This window comes from Crocodylus porosus, unplaced genomic scaffold, assembly GCF_001723895.1.
Source record: "Crocodylus porosus isolate Cpor-Errol unplaced genomic scaffold, CroPor_comp1, whole genome shotgun sequence".
NCBI classification, from domain to species: domain Eukaryota; kingdom Metazoa; phylum Chordata; order Crocodylia; family Crocodylidae; genus Crocodylus; species Crocodylus porosus.
Genome location: NW_017728944.1, coordinates 314,610 through 336,141, shown reverse-complemented (window position 1 = coordinate 336,141; position 21,532 = coordinate 314,610). Strand labels below are relative to the sequence as shown.

General features: G+C 52.8%; 1 protein-coding gene across 3 annotated transcripts in view; it reads right to left on the bottom strand.

Annotated features, from left to right (window-relative positions):
- ARHGAP23 (Rho GTPase activating protein 23) overlaps positions 1 to 21,532 on the bottom strand; it is a 116,199-nt gene that overhangs the window by 35,885 nt on the left and 58,782 nt on the right. For 2 of the 3 annotated variants that reach the window (XM_019550248.1, XM_019550249.1), the window contains exons 3-7: positions 20,280 to 20,304; positions 16,929 to 17,021; positions 14,151 to 14,229; positions 9,992 to 10,046; positions 1,099 to 2,752 (exon numbers count right to left, since the gene is read on the bottom strand). In XM_019550248.1, coding sequence (XP_019405793.1) covers positions 1,099 to 2,752; positions 9,992 to 10,046; positions 14,151 to 14,229; positions 16,929 to 17,021; positions 20,280 to 20,304 — 1,906 coding nt within the window. Of the gene's footprint in view, positions 1 to 1,098; positions 2,753 to 7,042; positions 7,167 to 9,991; positions 10,047 to 14,150; positions 14,230 to 16,928; positions 17,022 to 20,279; positions 20,305 to 21,532 lie in introns of those variants that run through there. The other variant, XM_019550250.1, reaches the window with a different exon arrangement.

The window sequence follows — 21,532 nt, the reverse complement described above, 5'->3', positions numbered from 1 at the left end:
AGATACTCCCATGCTGTGACTGCATGGAAAGCCAGGCTCTGCTGCTGGCCAGGGAAGACCTTGCCAAGTCTCTTTGCTAAGCTATGGCTGGAAAGAATGACTGCTGGGATGCACTGCCTGGGAGGCAACGGCCCTTGCTAACCACATCTCTGCCCTGCCTAGGCGAGTGCCGCATATATTACTCATGCACCTTCGGTTTGAATGGAGCCATAGCAGGAGAAGTGACACTGGCTCTACCACTGATGCAAAGCAGGATGGGGAGGTGGGGGGGAAATATGTCTCAGGCCAGGCCCTAGCAGAAATATGCCCACTTCAGCAAAGCCAATAGTGCATGCATGGGTCCTCTGAGTGGTGGCCTCTGCAGAATCTATTCTAGGGACAGGAGATGGCCCGGCCCTGTAGAGGTAGGACTCTCAGGTTCATGGAAGAAGCATAGGTACAGCAGGGAAGGACACACTCTCTGCCTAGCAGCAGCTCAGCAAAAGCCTCTGGACCTTCCAGTCAGGCACTTTTAACAGGCAAGAAAAGAGGCCAGCTTCCACCAATAGCCACACTGCTCTCAAGGATGTAGATGTGCCACGGCACATAGAACAGGGCAGTACTGGGTAAGAGCTATCAGGAAAAATCAGATGATGCCTGGATGGGAGGCAGAGCATTCCAAGCCTAGTGCCCACCACTACCAGGATACACAGATCCACTGGGATGAGGCCATTTGCATGTCAAAGCCTACAGGAGCCCAGTGGCTTGGCCCCTTGACCAAAAGGATGCTTCACGGCGTTTCCTTGGCTTACCCCAGCAGGTGGATGGAGGACCCTTCTCCCCACTCATCTCCTGCACATGCAATGCTCTTGCTGCATACTCCTCTGGGTGTGACCCAAACATCTCAGGGGCCATCAGCCCAACACATTGTGGCCTGCATCCTCTTCCTGATCCTGGACTTCCATTACCCTCAATTATTGTGGCTTATCCCCCTACCACCCAAGGTAGCCCCAGGGTTGGGCGTTCAGAGGCACTCTTCCCCTTGAGATGGAGTGAGCATGCTAGGGGGGAACCCAACTGCATTACCAAAGAGCCAGGCAAGGCACAGCTCCCACTCACCTATAAATGGAATGGATGCCAAAGAGTCTTCTGGTGCTGCCAATGGTGCTATCCGCCGGGCAGGCCGCTCCACTACCTGCATTTCTCCTTTGCTGCTCACTGGTGGGTCACAAATGTCCGTTTCCTTCATGTCATCAGGAAAGACAAAGTTCATCTGCCTCAAGGGAGGCGGCATCTTGCGCCCAGTGGGTGGCTTTTGCCTGAGGACAACCTCCTCCTTTTTCTCCTCTGCCTCAGGCTGCAGCCGCTCCATCCCCTGAGGTGGGGATGGCTCAAGAGGCCTTGTACTGCTCTCACGGCTGGTCAGTCTTTGGTCCTTGGGGATTTCCAGCCCACTGCCAGAGGTGGGGTCTGGGCGAGGGGAGGCAGCGGTCGGCAGTGACGTGGACAACCCTGGCGTGGATCTGTCTGTATAAGGTGCTGGTTGGTTTCCTTGCCTCTGTGATATACTAAAGGTTGGAAGGCCACCAAAGGTAGGGTCCCTGAAGGAGAGCGCATGGAGCAAGCCAGTCCTGCGCTGGAAGGAAGGACTGTAGCTCCTGTAACCGATGTACCCCGAGTCGTCCACACTCTGGAGGTTTGGCTGGGAGGGATGTTTCTGCACGTGCATGGGGGGAGCTTCTCTCGAGGAGGAGGAAGAGGGGGCATATGAACTCGGCTGGCTAGGCTGAGTTCGGGCAACCTGCCCGTGGCTGGGCCTGTAGAATTTCTCTGGAGGCCATACACACTGGTCCAGCGGTGGAGATACCAGTGCACTCTGCTCCAGTGCTTCCATGGAGCGCCCATACCTCACCAGGTAGTTATCAGACCTCGCCCGGTAAGCCCAGCTGTCATGGCTGGGCTGTAGCAGGGTGTCTTGAGAGGCACTGTGAGGCCACCCTCTGGGTGCCAGGGCATCTCCCAGGCGATCTTGCGAGACACTGCGGTACCGGGGAGGCATGGCATACCTCCGCTCCTCTGAGGCACTCCTGCGTGGTACTTGGTTGGAAATCCAGTTGGAGAGTGCCTGCTGGCACTCCAGCCTGCTGACAGCCTTGGTGCCACCCGAACCCTCCCAGGAAGGGCGGCCCATGCCAGCAGCCGCCACACTAGTATCACGGGCATCCTTGAACCCGCAGTGAGTCCGATGCTCCGGGAGGTGCTTGGGGACCCCGTAGCATGTATGATTGGTCATGGAGGAAGCAGGAGGGACACCATACCTCTCTGGCAAAGAGGGGGCTAGAGGACCCTGGCAACTGCTGCTGGAGACGTGCGAGAAGGTGCCAGGAGCTGGGGCAGGCCTCCCCAGTGGCATCCCTGCCCTCTGCTGGGTCATTCCATACTGGATCTCCTCAGTCCGGTGGGCTGGGCTGGAGTGGGTGCTGCCAAACTCACGAGGGGCTTCACTCCTAGCCTCGTTCCACGAGCTGGGGATGGGGCTCGTGAGGGATGTGCTGTGCAGGGGCGAAGACAGGCCTGAGGATGAGGGGCGGTAGGGCCTGCTGTCTGCTTGCTGCCCCTGCAAAGGCTCTGCTACCATCACCTCCCGGGGTGGTGGCCTGGACTGGAATGGATAGGTCTTCCGAGGGTAACAGACAGGAGGAGGCTCTGGGATGCTCTGGGCCCCTCCGGCATATGGTTCATTGCCCTTCAAGTAGGCATCTTGCGAGTAGGCCTGGGGAAAAGAAGAGGGAGAGCAGTTACGGCAGCCAGGATTCAAGCATATGAGACATTTACACCCCCACCCCCACCCCACCCTGTTTGCCTCCTGATCAACAGGGTTAAGGTCATGAGCACTGAACAACAAGCCATCTAGAGTAGGTCTAGAGCACTTCCACAGCATGCCCCATAGGACCCCACACACTTGCTCCACCTGTGCCAGTCCCAACAAGAAAGGGAAGCTGCCCTGCACTCAAGCCCTCAGGACACATCACAGCTGAGAGAGGCATGGGGAGTGCACCCAGAAGCACTGTATAAGCAGTACAGGCATACCTGTAGGGGGTCAGGGAGGGTCACATGGGCAACAGTGCAACTGGGCTAAGAGGAATAGACAGAATGACGGCACCAGAGTAGGAAGGCACCAAGCCCCTGGAGCTGCTCTTTGGAGGGCACATGACAGACCTGCTCAGTTACATGAGAACTTATGGAAAACTGAATGCTAGCAATTGCTGTGTCCACTGGGCAGCAGTAACCTTCATGTTCCCTGCACACTCACTGGCTTCCTGATATGCTCCCAGGGTACAAATGACAGAGAACAGACAGGTCCTTCAGCTCAAACATCTGGATCAGTAGGTTTCAGCTAGTAAAACAAACTGTCCAGCTGGACAGGATGCAGCCCAGAAGGGGGAAAGCCCCATGCAGACTGGTGGGCAAGGCCACTGATGGTGTTTGTCAGTGACTGAACACCACACTGCCCTATAAACACCAGGCACCACTCACTGTGCATCTCTCTTCCTCCCACACGACAGACCTGATTCCCCTTTTACCACAGGACTGAGCCAGTACAAGGGCAAAAGCCAGACTGAAGACTCTGGCCAGGTGAGTCCTCATGGCCACTGCAAAGGGGGAAGCAAAGGGACAAGCCCATGGGGCACTGAGGTGGTTTGTGGGGAGAAAGGCCCATAAGAACTGCTGTGCTAAGCACACCAGGTCCGTACCCCTCCTACCATGCTGAGCAGGTGCCTCAACAAAAAGCTGAGATTCCCCCTGGTGATTCTGGGGTTCAGGAGTTGTGGGCTCCTTCTGTGGCCCCCAAAATTGAGGCACCTAAAACCAGCAGTGAACATCATGACCTGGCCCCTCACACTGGCCTGGGCAGGGGCTGTCTCAGTTCTGCTCGTCACACTCCCTTCCTCCAATCCCCTTCCTCAGCTATTTGCTCCAGAGGCAGAAGGTGACTAACACTCTCTAGTCACTGCCAGAAGCCCTGCGCTCCCCTGATTGAACAAGACAATGAACACCCACAGCTCCGCTGGTTCCCATCACCGCGGCTGCCAGCTCCCTACCCTGCCCTTCCCAAAATACCTCCTGACACACCGCTGCCAGGGTTTCCTTCTCACCTTTCACAGGTAATTCTGAGTCAACTCATCTGGCTGCAGGCAGAATGCAAACCCCCAGCTTCCTCAAGACATGTTTGCCTGCCATATTCCCCTTTGGGGAGGAAGCAAAGCCTACACATGGTTAAGAAGAAAGCCTGGCAGTCAGGATGCCTGGATTTTGTGCCCAGCCATGCAACTGTTATGATGCATACATTTGGGAAAAGTCACTTCTTTTGTGCCTGAGTTTCCTCACCTGCAAAATGGGGCGCCAGGCAACAAAACAATATCTGTTTGTCACCCTCTGCCAGCTGCTGCTCATGGGGATATAGGATAGGAAGGGGCGTCCTGGGCTATTAAATCTAGTCCCCTGCATTGATATGGAATCATTAATCAAAGGAAACCCCAAAATCAACACCACTACAAACCTTCCCCACCTACAAGGAACACAATCTGCAACACCAAGAACACCCTGTAACACATCCTGGGTAAAAGCCAGGGAGAGAAGGGCACTGCCACTGCTCTGACAGTGCAACAGCTGAGACGCAATTAGGCAATATGCTCAGAAGATCCGAGGAAAAGGGGCAAACTTCCCCCAGGAGGGCATTTCCCCTGCAGGGAGAGGAAGGACCCATATATAACAATGATGGCCACTTTCCTTACTGTGCTCCTGAAGGGTGCCCGGATGTCCCAGTGGTGAGTACAGCATAAAAACTGAGTAGACTTGAACTCGAGCATGGCCAGGCTTATGCTCAGACCACTTCGATGCAGAGATACCAATGCCCTTGACAGGTGCCTCATGACTTTGCTCATGGATTAAAACAGAGAACAGTCTTTCCCATCTGGGGAGTGAGCAATCTTTTGACCTGCTCTCCAGGAGAGGAAGGACAGCAGGAGCAAGAGCTCTTCAAAGGAAGCTCAGGCTATGGGCTCTGTAGATGCAGCATATGCAGAGGCCACCCTGGCAGCTGCCATGTTGGGATGCCTCGCAAGCTGCAGGGACTGGAGAAAAACGTCCCACCAAAGGCTCCACCAAACCCAGACAACCTGTGTGATGGTGATAGGGATGGAACCCTAGATCTCTGTCTCTAAACCACCTGAGGCTCTGCAATTGGAGCTGAGAGACCCACACTAGTTAGGCAAGGCTGTCACACACTCAGCATCCTCGTTGCTGACAGATACTACCACCCTGGGTGGGCAGGGTAGGGGCAGAGCACCTCCCTGACCGGGAGGTGTTTACAGGATTAGAATGCCCAGCAGCTGACCCAGGCCGGAGTCACTGAACTGTGATATCTTCCCCATACCCCAAAACCTTGGAAGCAATGGGCTAAGCCAGTTTTGAAGAAGAAACAACCCCCACCGTAAGGTAAACAGGGCACAAAAGTGGATCCTAGCTCAACAGGGAATCACAGCTGACTTGTTGACTACAGCCGAACAGGCAGAAAAGTGATGAGTCAGGAGGGAGCGGGTTTCATGGGGAGGAGCTGATTGCCTGGCCTACAGAGCTGGAATGGGTCCCATCCAGGCTTCAACCCAGCAACACAAGGTCGGGAAAGCTGGTCTTTAGCCTTCTGCAGCAGGCGCTGTGTTTCTGTGGCATGGTGTCATATGTGCGTCTGGCGGAGTCAAGCCTGAGGTTTGTTCCCAGAGAGAAAGGGTTAAAGACTAAGCAGTGATAGCAGAGACAGGGCCACATCATCTTTCCTCCTGATACCCCACAGTGCCTAACAACCAGCCGGATCTGATTAAAAGCAAATCACAGGCAGGGCATTGCTTCATTGCAACTGGAATGCAACTGCCTCTGGGGTGGAACGTGGTGGTTGTTAAACACCGCACAGCAACACTCCAACGGTTGTTCCAGAGTAAAAGCAACGCTGCAGCTGTGATCCCACAGCTGACTTAGGGAGGCTGGCATTGGGTCAGAGCTAGAAAACAGCCAGGATGTAAAGACTTTACACCCTTCAAATAGGGGCAAAGTGCCAGAGACCCTGCCCCATGCCTGCAGATGCTCTTGGATGAGAATGTAAGTGTTTCCAGTGAAGTATGATGCTGAAAGCTCCCTGCACACAGTGCTCCCATGGACACTGATGGGAGCTCCAGGCACTCCAGATATGTTGCCATGGCTCCCCAGTTCCTGAAACCATCCAGCAGTTAAAACTACCTTGGTGATATCACCTGGAGGGTCCAACCCCTAGGATCCACAGCAACCTGCCTCCCAAAGCTGCCCTGGATAAAGCACCTAGAAGTATTTTCCCTTTCCTTTTCGCAAAGCTTCCTCTCTGAGTGCTTCCTCACCTAAATGGGATGACCCCCCCTGGCCCCTAAGGCCCTTGCTGACTTGCAAGTCAGCCCTTGGGAGGCTGATGGAGGGAGCAGAGCCCCTGGTTGCTCCCAGGCCAGCCCCTCCACCACACTGGAATCCTGCTACATGTCCAACCAATGAGAAAACAGGCGTCTTCTGATCCAAAAAAGGAGCTGTATGAAGTTGCAACGCACTCGCTGAAAAGGCTGAAACTCCAGAGTCCTGTTCCCTGCACTGAAGAATCCCTTAACACACACTCACACACTTACACACACACACACCCTTTTTTTTTTAAACCCTCTTAAGCTTCAGCTACAGAGCTAAACTCTCACCTTCAAGGACTAGCTTGGGAGGCTTCATCTGTGCCAGAATTGAGGGAGATATACCTGGCAACTACACAACTCTTTCTCCATCCTCTGCACAGACTTTGGATGCCCCTTACACAAAGCTTGTCCATACACTGTCCACCACAACACTGCCTCAGCCCAGCTGGCCCTTTTGCCCTTCCATAATCCGCATGATCATGAATCAACAACATACATGCTGCACATCTACATGCAAGGAATGATCTATATGGTCCTGGTGTAACACAGCCCCCAACCCCCCCCACAGACACTGCAATGATTACCTCTCTCTGTTCAGCAGCCTCCTTCTCCGACTCTCTGCTCCCGTCCTTCTCTCCACCCCAAGAGCAGGGATGGCCCAGACTAACATTTCCTTTCTTTCTCAGTTTTTCCTTTTAAGCTGTTTGGGGTTTTTTTGGCCTGGGACGTCCTGAGGTGGGAGGGAGGAGGATTCTGACACTGCCGGGACGCAGGGTGCCTGGGGGTGAGGCCTGCCATTGGCTGCCGGGGCCGGCTGCACACCACAGGAATGCCGACACACCCCTCCAAGCAACCCGGCCAGCCGGGGGAACCCGCACAAAGGTTTCTTTGGAATCCGAGCAGTGGAAATGAAGCTCTGGCATCCAGCTGCTTACATGTCCCTGGGGCTCCTCTCTCGCTGCCCTCTGCTGCCAGTGGGCTGGATCCCTCCAAGACAGGGAAAATCTCCTTTCCCTCAGTGTTAACAATCCTTCACTATGAACAAACATGCAGGCACCCTGCCACATGCTGAGGAGCACTGGGCCAAATCCATCCCTGGGGCAATTCCAGAGAAAGGGCAACACTTGATCACAGCTGGGATCGGTCTCACCTGGTAGGCATGGGGTTGGCACCAGAGGCTTCCTAGGAAGGGGAAAAGGGGCTCTGTGCCTGGCTCTGCCACTGAGCCACAGCGGGGCCTTGAGCAAGTCAATTCCTCTCTCTGTGCCTCAGTTTCCCACTGCACTCTCAATCCCAACTGTAGGAAGCAGGGAATCTTGTCTTAGAAGGTGTGGAGAAAGAGGCTCCAATTCAAGTGCTAGAGGCTCCACTTCCTCTTGAATAAATAACACTGCTGATAGCAATGCTGAGGGGGTGCAGTTTCTTCCTGACCTCAGGCTGCTAGTGGCTGTTGATGTACTGAAGCAGTGGGGTTTGTATCCCAGGTACTGCAGAGCGATGACCTGGGGGTGGACTCTGTCCCAATACACAGCAGATACATGCAGTCTGGGGCACTAGATCAACGTGGGACTCTGGGGCCCTGGTCATGACTCTCACGCAGTCCCTGGGCCAGTCTGGGGTACTCTGGACTCTATCTGGGTCCAGGAGGTAGATGTGGATCACAGAAGTTCTCCCACATCCCCTCCCATTCTGTCTGACACACATGTGAGCTTCCAAGGGGTGGAAATACACTTGAGAAATGCACCAAGGCAGCCAGGATTTTCTTGCTCAAGGAGACCTCTTCCATTCCCCAACACCCAGTGCCCAAGGGGAAGAGTGGGGGGACAAAGGGAGGAAGGGTCCTGTGTCACCAGAGCCTGGCACTGTTTTGTGGCATCATAACAACAAACCCAACACACCAGGGCTCTGGGCTGGGTTGACTCTGTGCCCTTCTGTGAGACAGCAGCTCCCAGGCTCCCCTGACATGGGTCATGCTGACCCCCAGAGATGATGGGTTTCTCAGGTCAGAAAGGACCCTCCTTGTATTCCTGTCACCTGAGATGCTGCCTCACACAAGCCTCCAGCCATTCCAACATCCAGCCTAACAAGCTAGTGCAGATCTCAGTGGAACGATCCTGTGTGAAAGCGAAGGCCCCAGGGCCCTTGACAGTGGACCATTCCTCTCACAGACAAGAATCTGCAAGTATGAACTCAGCTAGTGTCACCTGCATCGTTGGCACCATGCCCAGCCCAACACACCCTGCCCTGCCACTGTTACAACCAGGCTTGGCTTGATTCCTTCTCCCTACTCAAACCCTGCCCTCCTCTTCCATCCCACTCAAGTTCCCCTCCCTTTGTTGCATTTTGCTCCACTCTCCCAGGGCAAGCGATGTTTGCAGCTGCTGCAAAAGGGGTGAAGGCCAGCACTAGGGGGAAGGGTAAGTCCAAGGCAGAATAAGGGTATGGATTTGAAACAGGATGAGCTGCTAGGACCCCACACATCCTCTCCAAAGTGAATGTAATAGCAGGCATCCAGCCTTTCCTACCCAGCCCCGGAAGGAGCCTGAAAAAAGAATACACCACCTTCAAGGGCAGCTCCCAAATGCTGATGCTTGGCGTTTGCTAGGCAGGAATGACTGTGATCACAATGGGCTGGTATTACACATGGTGTCTAAAGACCTGGCCTCCAACCCCATCTGCCTTATTTCTGAACCAAGGAGGGGTCCAGATTCAGAGGACTTTGCAGGTCTCCATCTTCACCAACAGCTACAGCTAATCTACCCAAATAAACCTTCAGTGCTAGCACTGTCCAGATAACCCTCACACTACAATCAGCTACATCCAGAGCAGACTCACTGAAGCCTGAGAAAACATGTTCAGCCCCACTCAGCATCCCATTAGTTTTTTGGAGGCTCTGCCAACCTTCTCAGGTGCAACATCTGATTGGCACTACAGCTACACCGTAAGCACAAAGCAGGAGTGGTCAGACTGCAGCCCAAATAGCTGCCACTGCATGACATGTGTGCCCTTGTCCTTCATGGAGAAGTGCACTCTGTGGAGAATTACTAGTCTCAGCATGCAATAGGGAAGAGAGGGGTACATGAAAGAGCACAGCATGCTGGAAAACGTTATCTATCCCTCTGATTGCTGCACCTCTATGATCAAGGGTGAGGGTGACAGCATTCCAGTGACGTGCGGCTTCTCACATCTCCCCTGACAAACTCTCCATGCAGCCCACACATCCCTGAGTTAAGCCACATCCTTGCCAAATTTAAGCGACAACTTCCTTCTAAGAGGCCCAATGCAGCCACTTGTGAAACATTTCCTGGACTCCTGGAGTGCAGCGCAGCTTACAGCTCTTAGAATTTCCCTGCATGTCAGTGCTCTGCACAGGGCTCGGCGCAGGGTCTGGGTGCCAGTACATGCCTTAAACTAGTTCCCACCCCTGCAGAGGGAAAAGGCTCCACACACAGAATAACTCATTCCTGAGAAAGTGGCTGGAAAGCTGCCCCTGGCCTGAGAGAAGGGGGAGTTCTCATTAGCAAAGGACTCACCAGCTGAAGAATGTCTTCATCTTTGGGCATAATAGAGAGCTCCAGCACATCATCACTGCAGAGAAAGGGAAAGGCAGTGTCAGCATATCAGATGCAACAGGCACACCAATGGTCTATCATATACAGGCTCTACATCCATGTGCAAACAAGGAGTAATGGCAGCCACCAGGCATTGGGACACCCCTGTCCTATGTTCCAGAGGCCTACCACAAGCATGTCCAATGTGGGCCCACACTCTTGACTAGGAAGCAGGAGGTAGTCTCACTGGCTCCACAGGTAACAGTCTGCAGACATTAAAGAAGCTCCTGGTAAGGACTCCAGGAGTCCTACAAGCTGGGTTTTGCCACCACTTCCCTTCACCGAGCCTGATGTTTCCCTCAGCTGGTGGCAGGATCTCCTCGAGAACCAGACATGGAGCTAAACCGGTTTTGACAGCAGCATCAACACAAAGCGACCCAGCTGGGGCCAGCTCAGGATTCCCATTGGTATGACAGGGATCCAAGCTGCTATCTCTGGAATCCTGAGATTCCCCTTTTCCCCAGCTGCCTCGTCACCATCTGTCACTAGGGACTTCTGGGAGCTGAGCATCTCTGGGATGGCTGCAAGATGCTACTGCAGTGCCTGCGGCTCAGGATCAAGGCACAACTTGGGCTCCTGGGACACTTGGAGTAAAATTCCAGCTCAGTTCCCCAGCTACACACAATGCTCCCCACAACCCCTCAAGCCCTAGGTACAGTTGATCTTGGGCACTGGGTGGTCAAATCCATTCCTACAGCCCTTACTTTGTGTACAGGACAAAGTTCCCCAGTCCCCAGAACAGCTACCGAAAGCTGCAACCTAACATGCAGTCAGGGGAGTCACCCCTTTAGCCCTAGTGGCTGAGGCTTGTGCTTTTTGGCGCTGGGAGTCCAGCACACAGCTAGTTAGCCACAGAAGGAATGGCAGCAGCCGGGTACCCCAGTGGGCCATCTTCCTACCCAGAAAGCATCAGGTCTGGGGAAGCAGAAAGGACTTGGTTTTAACGCCTAGAGGCTGAGGTTTTTGTAGCGAACACTTGGAAGGGGATCAGCATAAGCACATGTTGATGTAAATAGTTGCTGTAAATAGTTCAATACACATGATAACTTGCCTGCCCTTTTCACCCCAGGAGAAGAGAGCAGTTTGGGCCTAGCAGCAGTTTGCAGAGACTGCTCTCTAATTAGTTCCCTGTGACTGTAGGTTTCATTATATTGGGCAAGTGTCGTCCCCAAGTTCATACTATAGCTTTGTAACAACATTGTTGGGAGTGTGACTGTGTGGGCCAGAAAAAGACCAAGGCTCTGAGAGAGCCGGGGAGTAGAGAAAGGGTGTTTCAGGGATGACCAAGAGAAAGTCCCAGGGAGGACAGAGAGAGAGAGAAAGGAATAGCACCTGGGAGGAGAGAATAAAGTCCAAGGAAGTACAGAGGGCACTGCACTGGCACAATATAGACTAGTTGTTTTGAAGCAGTCGGCTGTGGGATGTCGGCACTCTTCATGCCCGCCCCAGCCCTTTGAAAAAGAGAACATCGCTTTCCTGGGAGCTAACCAAAAAAAAGGAGTTGTCTGAGGCAAGGGTGCTGTGGCTCACCGGGGAAGTCAGGGACAAAGATAAGCCAGAATCTTGAGTCACAGGCTTGCCCCCTGACATGCCAAGCCAGGGATGACTTCAGGGGGTCTTCTTAATAAAAGGCAGACCAAATAAGACTCTTTCTTGAGGCAAGGCTTCCTCTAAAAGCAGTGCCGATCTGTGACAAAGGGGAGTCCCTGTCATCTGTGTATGCTCCACCCATTTGCTGCATGGGGCCACATGTCAGTACCAGCTCCAAGGCCAAGGCCTGGTCTGGACAGGGATGTGCTGCCTTCTGACTCAGACAGGTGCCTGCTGTGACATGTCTGCTCTACCCCTGGGACTCGCGTCACCTCTCCCTGACACTCTCTCCACCTGTAGCTCCCTACCTCCCACAGCACCTGCTACCTCCTCCAAGCTCATTCTGCAGAAGTCACTGTTGCTAACCCTAGGTCAGTAAAAGTGCAGGGAGCTTTGACTCCTAGTTCACCTGCTTCAGACTAACCATCAGACTACCCTCCCGCCCAGAGAGCAGGCTGGTGTCAACAGTCCCCTCTGCCCCCCGCTCTAACCACTAGACAACATTCTCCCCTAGAAACCACGATGGAACCTAGGTGTCCCAGCTCCCTGTGCCCTTGCTCTAACCATTAACTCATACTCCACTTGAGACCCAGGACCAGAACTGAGAGTTTGAGTTTCCCACATCCTGCTCAAGCCACAAGAGGCTGGGGCTGCCCCTCTCTTACAGGCAGCCCCAGCCACCAAGGTGCCCATTTCCTCCTCAACAAACCACGAGCACAACAGACACTAAGCACAAGCCACAAGAAGAAACTCCGCATGAACCCAAGGTGGCTACACTTCAGCTTCAGAGCCCAGTTTGGTACTCACTATTCCCGCCCCCACCCTCTCACAACTACCCCAGGACATGCCACTTGATATTTTTCCAAATACATATTAATGCCCAGGCCCATGTATTATACTGAGTTCATATCCAGATCACTTTTGCTTGGTTCATTCCCCAGTTGCTATATTTAGGAGCCATCCAGGTCAGCTTTGTCTCATACGTAATCTAATTAGTAATTAGATGGTGCGATGCGCACAAATCCAGGTCATTCATTAAATCACTGCTGTAAAGAAAGAGGCGTGCTGGCTTTCCCCCAGCCTTTTTAACAAGCTTGCTGGAGACACAAAGGGGGAGTGGATTCTGCCATATAGGCTGGCTCAGCCATAACCAGACTCTTATACCCCAACACCCTTCTACTGCTGTACCAACAGCAGCAGCACCACTAATCCCAATAGAAGAAGATACGCAAGATTTCCTGAAACCAGCCTGTCATGGATCTGTGCACCCAGAGGGTATTTCCAAGGCCATGTGTGGGGTGGTATGTCCAAAGGGCTCATATTCATGCTGGATTTCTCTGATCCAGCCACTTAGGTAATATCTCAGGGCAAAGGTCTTGGGGAATGCAGCTGCTTTAATGCCTTTTTGGCTACATGGGAAACAGCTGCTAGCACTCACCATAATTACCTGGTGCCTACAGCTGCTCTGAAAACCTGAGGCGCCCTCCCCAGCCTGTCCCTCCTCAGGCCAAACCTACATTCTCCCTGCAAGTACGTAGTGTGGAAAACGCCCATCAAATGCCTGGAGAATGCAGTCCAGTCCTGAAGGTGGCAGCACCTGAGCTGCTGAAGCTCACTCCCCTTGAAGGACTGGGAAAGAAGAAATGTGAAGCAAATGGAGGGGCAGTCAAGTATACTGGGGATAAGATACTCCTTCTCAATGCAGCCCTTGGGATGGTAAAGCTGGAGCTATGTAATGCCTGTACAAAATAGCGTACACCCAAGTCTTATGCCATGTGTGTGGCTCATGAAGACCTCCTAGGTGCCAGGAAGTTAGATAAAAGAACTATGGTCATGACCCTCTCTGAGGTGCCTAGTCCCAGCTGTAATGAGACAGGTCTTCTGACCAGTCCACCCCTACTATCCAATCAGATAAGACAAACGTTTCTAAACTTGGGTTAAGAATTCAGCACCTGAATCTGTAATGAGGGCACCCTAAATAGGCAGCCTAGTTTTCAGAGGTGCTCAGAGTCCATAGCTCAGTGCCGGCTGCTGAGTGTTCAATGCCACTGGAGCAAGACCAATTGAGACTACCTAAATATGGATTCAGGACCAAGACTTTTCAAAAGTGACCGGTGACTTCTGGCGACTGGATAGGCCTTACAGGCCGGATGCACATCTGTTGGAGATGCTTGAGGACAAGTGCCTGCTGCACCTGTGCCAGGGTTGGACTAGACCCCTGACATCCCTTCCATCCTTGTAATTCTAGGATTATGGACTTGACTCGAGACCTCCTCCAGGAGCAAGTGCTTGGCATGTGATAAAAATCAGGCCAGAAAGGTCTCAAACTGGTTACCCTGAAATCACCAAGCACTTGGGAAAACTGAGGTCTTAGCAACCTAATGTGAGTGTGAATATTGTGGTCTCAGCCTCTCAGGGTCACTGAACTTCAGCCCATGAACTCTCCCCAGGATATGTGTCCTGCTCTGTACCCAGTGGAGAGTGAACTCACCTGTTCTGGATCAGTGCTATGACCTGGGAGTAGGTTTTGCCAATGATGCTCTCCCCATTCACCTTGACAAGACGGTCTCCTGCAGAAGAAGGGGAACACCACAGGAGTGAATGGGGGGGTGGGGGGCAGGGAGCAAAAACAACTGCAGTAACCACAGCAACACAAGACACCCCTTAAAGACATGCCACTCAATAAAAGGTCCAACCATGCCCCAGGAGTGTCAGTGTGTCTCAGCACATTGAGAGGTCCCATCTGTCCTCACCAATGACCCTAGAGGCCATAAGGCAGAGGAACCTGCTCTCCTCTGCACGCACATATGTAGTTTCCTTGTTCCAGTCTGTTGTGCAGACATGTTCCCCTCTGCAGCTGTCACAATGCCTTGACACTGGCAGAGCTAATGAGTGCCTGGTGCAAGACAGCCGGATACAACTCATGGAGGTGATGGCAGCCTCTCTTGGCACCACTCTAAGCTCCTGGTGGGGCTCTTGATTGGTGTAAGTCAGTGCTGCTCCACTACTGTCAACAGAGCTGTGCTAATCTATGCCAGCTGACATCTGGCCCAGAGGATCTTATGCACTCATCGCCTTCCTTCCCTTTTGCTTCCTGATCATTTTAGCTGGGCAAAAGCCGTCCCACCCTGAGTTCCTGTAAAGCAGTTCCTGCTGGCGCCCCCAACACCTAGGGGACCAAGCTGCCAGGTTCTATGCTCTTGCATTTGACAGTCAACACTGGGCGGTGGCAGCAGCAACATGGTCCTCTACAATCTACATGACCAATTCACACAATGTCATACGAGATATGGGCCCATGTAAAAGGTCCAACGAGACTGATCCCTCTCACCCACCCACAACCCTGTGCAAGGTCCCCACTCTGAAGGCAGCAAGAAATGTCTAGAACAAATTTGAAAAAAAGGCAAGGATGATTTTCTTCCAGACTGGCAGCCCTCTGAGGTAAGGCCTGTCTGTACTATTTTGTGCCCAGTGGTGAGAACAGTGGAGCTCTCTTAAAAGTGTCCTAGTGTCAGCTGCAATAGAAATCACAGATAGGAACAATCTCAAACAATCTCAGGAGGCACCGCTCTCATTTTCTGGTTTAAGCATCCTAGCCCCAAAACACTGCAGTTGTGAGAGGGAGAGAGACACTCTGGCAACTCCTGGGTAACAGGGAACAGGGTGGGCATGAAGAGAGAGGCAAAAGAGAAAGTGAATGAGAAACGGAGGGAAAAAGGGGGAAATCGGTACCTAAGGAATGTAGGGAATCCAAAGGCACGATCAGGAACAGTTGGTGCACTTTTACATGTGCTCCAGGTGTGTGGGAGATGACACCTTCATTAGAGCAGCTCCAAAAGCCACTCTTATTAAAGCACTGCCATATCTCCTGTATCAGTGCCTCCACACTTCAAAATAGTGGTGGGAGCGCTTGAACTAAAGCTCATTCAACAAGCTTTATTTCAAGTGCCTCCATCACCATTTTGAAGCGCGGGGATGCTGATACATGAGACACAGGAGGCTGGAATTCCAGTGCATCAGAGCAGCCTCCGCGCTCATGCACAGGCACCCTTGGTTTCCAAATGCTCTGCAGCAATAAAAAGAGGAAAGGCTGAGGATTCTCTACAGAAACAGACATACAGGCACACACTGTTTCCACTCCTCACCCTACACCTGCTTCCATTAGCCCCAAAGTTTCTGGAGGGCAAAAGGCACTGCCAGCTCCCAAGCACAGATTCTATGCTGCTCAGGGCCAAAAGGTCCTGGGAGCCTCCAGATGGAAACGGAGATTCACACCTTGCTGCAGCACACCCTGGCTTCACTGTTAGCTTTGGGTTCTACTAGCTTTCCCTGATGATGGGACAGTCATGCTCTGCACCCCAAAGGCAGCTTACAAAGCACTGAAGATCTGGGACAAGAACAGTGCAGGCAACCCCAGAGGGATGGGGATGACAACAAGGCACCCAAGCCAGGCATGAGTTTATGGAGGTAGCACTAAGGATCCATTACAGCTCAGCCATTTCCTGTGCACCCTAGAAGTCCTGTCAGCTCCCTCTCCCCATTAGTTCATTGCCATTTCAGAAACAATTCTCACTCTGACTCGGCTCCATTACCAGCCCCTGCTCCCCAGCTGAGTGGAGTCAAGATAAAGCGAGGGAACTGGCACGGGCTGGAACTAGGAGGACCTAAGTTCCTTTCCTCCTATCTGTGTGAAATGGCTTTGCAGCCAATATAGGAGAGTGCCTGCCTATTCCCCGCTCTGACCCCAACTCTGTTGGAGCCTCTCTCTTGATTCCAATGGGTTTTGGAGCAGGCCCTACATTTTACAGGCTGCCCCACAGGATTTGGACCTTGGGAGGAACAAGCCCTGCAGAAGGCTGGGGAGGATGAATTTGGGCCTCTCCCTGATACAGTGTTTTTAGCTTTTTTTTCTTGTTTTTAATACCCAAAATAAAAGCCTATCTTCCTCCTTGGAGCAGTGTTCCACCAGGCTCCAGCTAAGGATGCAGGGTTTTGAGTGGCCGTTGGAGTTTTTAAAACAGACTATTTTTCTCCCATTCACCAAAAGACATGGGATTAGAAGAGACAAAAACCAAACCAAACAGGGGGTTATTTCCCCAAACAAGCTCCTTATTCCCCCACAAGCAGCACTTGGCCACTGGCTTTTTCAGATTCCTCTGATTCCCCATGCTCACGAAGGGGCAATCAGTGATACCCAGTGCAGGGCAGACTGCAGCCAGTCCCTCACACTGCTAAAGAAGCCAAAACACAGACACACACCCGTACTTACCTGTGCGGAGGCCAGCTTGGTGTGCAGGCCCATCTTCCTTCACATTCTTCACAAAGATGGTGTCCATGGGCTCCAAGCGGCTCCGCTGGGGACCTGTTCCCAGAAAGAAAAGGACCATGACAAGCTGGTTGGCAAGGGAAGCAGGAGCATATCACAGGAGTTCCCCTTGCAGCACACCCACACATGCACACACACACACACACACTCCACTTGCACACATCTACCGTGGGGTTCACACACACTTCATACAGAACATACCCACACACCAATTAAACAACCCCTGAATCATGCTTACACACTATAGCTCTACAAGCCTAAACACCTCCCCCTCCCAAAGGACTATACCCTACCATGGCTGAGACATACCACCTCTTCCTGGGATGAAAGCCCAGATCATTCATTTTATGCTGCGTCCCCCATTGAACTCCTGGAGGCCCTGTGCCTTCCTAGGAGGAAAGGATGCAGCTAAAGGAGCAAGAACAAAGCCCAGAGTCAGCAGTCCCAAGGGATAGCAGGCTAGGACTACAGAGTTTCACCAGAACTACATGTTCTCTTCCTATCACCCCCTCAGACTCAAAACCCAGGTGCATCATTTTTGTCCTGACCCATCACCATCCCACAATCCTTTACAACTGTCAAGGTCTGGGGTCAGGGCAAGAAGATGCAAGTGATTTTGGAGTATGGGATGGGAATGGGAAATGAGTGGGGAACAGCCATGGAGGAAGGAGCTTGGGGTGGGAGGAGGCGGTATTTACCTAGAGAGACTTCATATCCACCGGCAGAAAGACCTGCGTGAGAGAGAGCCCAAAGGGCACCAGATTCCCATTGCTTGGGGGCCTTTGCAGCCTCCATCTGTTCTTACTCTGCATCCTGTCCGCGCCCCACAGGCCTGGCACTGAGTAAGGATCACCAACCTGAAAGCTCCTCATCAAGCAGGGAGCACTGCTATCTGTTCTGACTGCATCAGATCTGTTTAACTCAGCGCCTGCCTTGAGGTGGAGTGCCTAAGCGCTGTGCTTTAGCCCTATCCTCTGCACAATTCACAGCTCCATTAACCATGAGAAAGCCACTTCCAAACCTGCCACCTTGCCCTCCGACACCCGACCCTTAGCCACAGGTCTACAGGATGGATCCCCCTGACCCTGGGCACTCCCATTCCTCAAGCCCTAGTAGACCCAATAATGCACCTGGAAGAATTTGAGTCCAACTTAAGTTCGGTCCCAGAAGCCAAACCACTCTATGACTGTCCAGAAGGGTAAAGAGTGAGCAGAAATGCAGAGAAGGCTGCAAGGGCACCACATGCAACAGTAGAGCACTGAATGGGGATGCTCAAGGACTGGATTGAAATACACAGGCAACCCCCCCAGGATGGATCCAGCAGAATTTCACAACACTGACGCTGACCTCAGATGACACCCTACAGACATTGGGGGCCCAGCCCCCATTGACCACAGGACTGAAGAGAGTTTGGTGTATTGCTGGAGGTGCAATAGGGTCCCTGGACTAGTACACCACGGGAGGTTGATCATCAGTAGCAGGCAGAGCCATGTGTGAGGAACCCAAAACAGGAACAGCGGGATTTGTATTGGGGGGTGGCATTTGCAGAGTGGTTGGTGCACATGGAGAGCCCAGGACTGGGATGGCAGGAGTGGGGAGGTTGCAGGCCAGGGTTGAAGGGCACTAATAGAGCTGAGGAGCAGGACTACAGTAATAAAGAGGCTGAAGGAGAGGACTGGAATACACAGGTCACATTGGCAGCGCTGCGCATGGAGAAGGCATCGAGCAAGACTAAAATAACTCGGCCCTTGCAACGAGGATGGATGAGCTGCGACAGCCCAAAGTGCCCTGCATCCCTCTGACATTAGCCCACCTCCTGAGTGCTACACTTGCCCACAGACAGACTTGATGGACACTGGAAGGCAGAGTGCCTGTCCATCACTGTCATGCCAGGGACACCACTTGGCACTGGCTTGGGGAAGGAAGCAGAAAACTAGTCCAAAAGGCAAGCTGCAGGCCAGCTAAAGTCAAGGTGAAGCAGGACAGGATTTATGTATTGAAGCTCCTGCCGCCTGGCACTGGAGGGGGCGTTACTTGGCATCCACACATGCCCCCAAACCAAATGCTGCTGCCACCTTTTCCACTAAGTTAAAGCTAAGGCAATAGCCTCTGAGGTATAAACTTCCATCAGGTCACAGATCCCAGCTGAAATCCCAGCATTAGCAGCACCAAAACCTATGAATAAGCAGATTCCCCTCCCCAGGAGCCAGCCAAGAGCCCCCAAAAGCCTGGGGAAAGGCAAGAGTGAGTCAGCTCTGGGGTGTGGATTGGAAGGTCCTTGCTTATTTGTGGGGACATGGAGAGATCTTAAGGACCCCCATATGAAGTATGCTGCCCTGGCCTTAGCCCCTCACAAACTGCGCCTTGAAACAGATGTCACGTGCCAGCTCACCCCAGCAAGCTCCCCAGCAGCAGGCAGGGCAGGCTTCACTGAATTCTGCTCTGACGGTGCCATCATGCCCATTGGGAGATTGAGGTAATTACAGTGGGGTGGCCGCTGGGGGACTGGGAAAGAATAATGCCACCTCTGGAAAGAGAGCAAAGGGAGCAGACTTGCATGTATGGGTGTGGGGGCATCCATCCCCTGTAGCCCAAGACATGCCCCCACACCATCACCATTCACTGCAAGCACCCATGTGAACGTCTGCAGCTATGAGGAAGCCAAGATTTTTACCAACTCCTTCCCAGGCCTCCTGAGCTGCAGCTAAATTGCTGATCCAGCTTATTTTGAGCCTATATTTAGGGTGGTGTTATCAGCTCAATGGCCATTAACTCCAAGAGGAGCTGGTGAATAGAGCCCCCATGACAGAAACACAAACACACACACGCCCCACCCCACCTGGCCACACTGTCCTTGGACAGATCCACAGTGCATATTTCTGCTCACTTAGGCCAGCTACACAGTTTTTGACAAATAAGCAGGTATCTGGGTTTTTTTCCACTAGTCTCTTTCTCAGTGGACAGACTGGAAGTCTGTGCTGGTAAATCTCACAGCATGACAGGGGAAGCTCCCTTCATCCCCCCACCTCTCACCCACACATACTCATTCACCCTCACAGGCACAGTCACAGGTACATACTTACTCATGCACCCACCAGACACACACACACACACACCACCTCACATTGGTTTGCACAAACTCACATGCACACACATGCTCACATAAATTCACACAAACATCACTCCATGCACCCACATGCCACACACACACAAGCACTCTCTCACACTTGCATTCACATGGCGTATAGGCCATGTGAGCTGCAGGGGTGGGCGTGGCTACTGAAGAGCACTTACCTGCCCGGTTTCCATTCTCTTCCTCCTGCAAAGGGAAGACAGAAACACTTGTGTCACAGCTGAGCAAGAGAAGACCCTTGGGAGAGGCAGATTCTCCTTTTTAAACCGTATTGTATCCCAAAAGGAGGAGGGAGCAGGGGCTTTGGTGGCTCAGTAGGCAGAACTGGCCTGGAGATCCTGATTTCCAAAAGGGTGGTTGGAGCTTCCTCCCCTCTCCCTGTTGCTGCCTCTTGACTGTAACGGGAGGATATAAAATTAACTTTAGATACAGGATCTCCTCGGGGGCACAGGCACATCAGCTTGGTGGGAGGGTAGGGAAGAGGGAGGGGTTTTCCTTCATAGTGACCAATCTAATCTGCCATCTGAGCTGCCAGCCTCAGGGCAGGGAAGGCTAAGCCCAGGGGACAGTGCCAAGGCAGGCGTGCCCTTTTGGCCCCCTTTGCTCAGGAAGCCCCAACGTGGTTATGCAGCTGCTGTGGGTGGGGACAAAGCTCAGCTCCTGCTCCTCCAAGTACTCCAGGCAAAAGGGCAGGCTGTTCTGTGGGGTCAGACTCAATGAAGCTGCCAGCTGGGCACCCTGCCTTCTGCACAATGCCAGCTAGGCACTAGCCCTTTGATGGATGCAAGGAGGAGAAAGCCTTCGCTCCCACCTGGATGATTAATGAACCCAAAAGGGTAGGACAAACCACCCCAATTTCCTAGGGCAGTGTGCCTGGGGCTATGCTTACTTGGAGCCTTGGAAGTGCTAGCCCTGCCAGCTCCTCTCCCCAGGCTGTCGGGGAGATGAGATGGAGCATCTCAAAATTTGGGGTTTGATGCCTTCAGCAGCCTGTGCCAGCTACCAGGCGGGATATAAAGCTTCTGGTACCACCATCCGCCCTTCCAACTGAGAGTGAAAGTGACCCTCTCAACTCAACAAAGGGCCTCCTGCTGAGAGCAGCTATGGTCCTGCCACCAGGGTGATTGGCATGGGAGCATATTGGGCAGCTGGCACTGCTAGCAGGAGACAAACATACCAATTCAAATCCCTCAGCGTTCAGCCAGATCTGCAGCAAATGCAGCTACTGCCCCAAAGGTGAGTTAGGAAGGTCAGAAGATTAAGTAAAGAGGCATGCCCCAAGAAAAACTCCCACCCCCTACTCCCTGAGCCCTCCCAAGTTACCCCCCTGGCTAGTCCCCATGCCCACCATTCCTGAGTCAACCAAGAGGGGACACTGGAGAGCAACAGAAAGACTCAAGTTGCTGTTTACCAA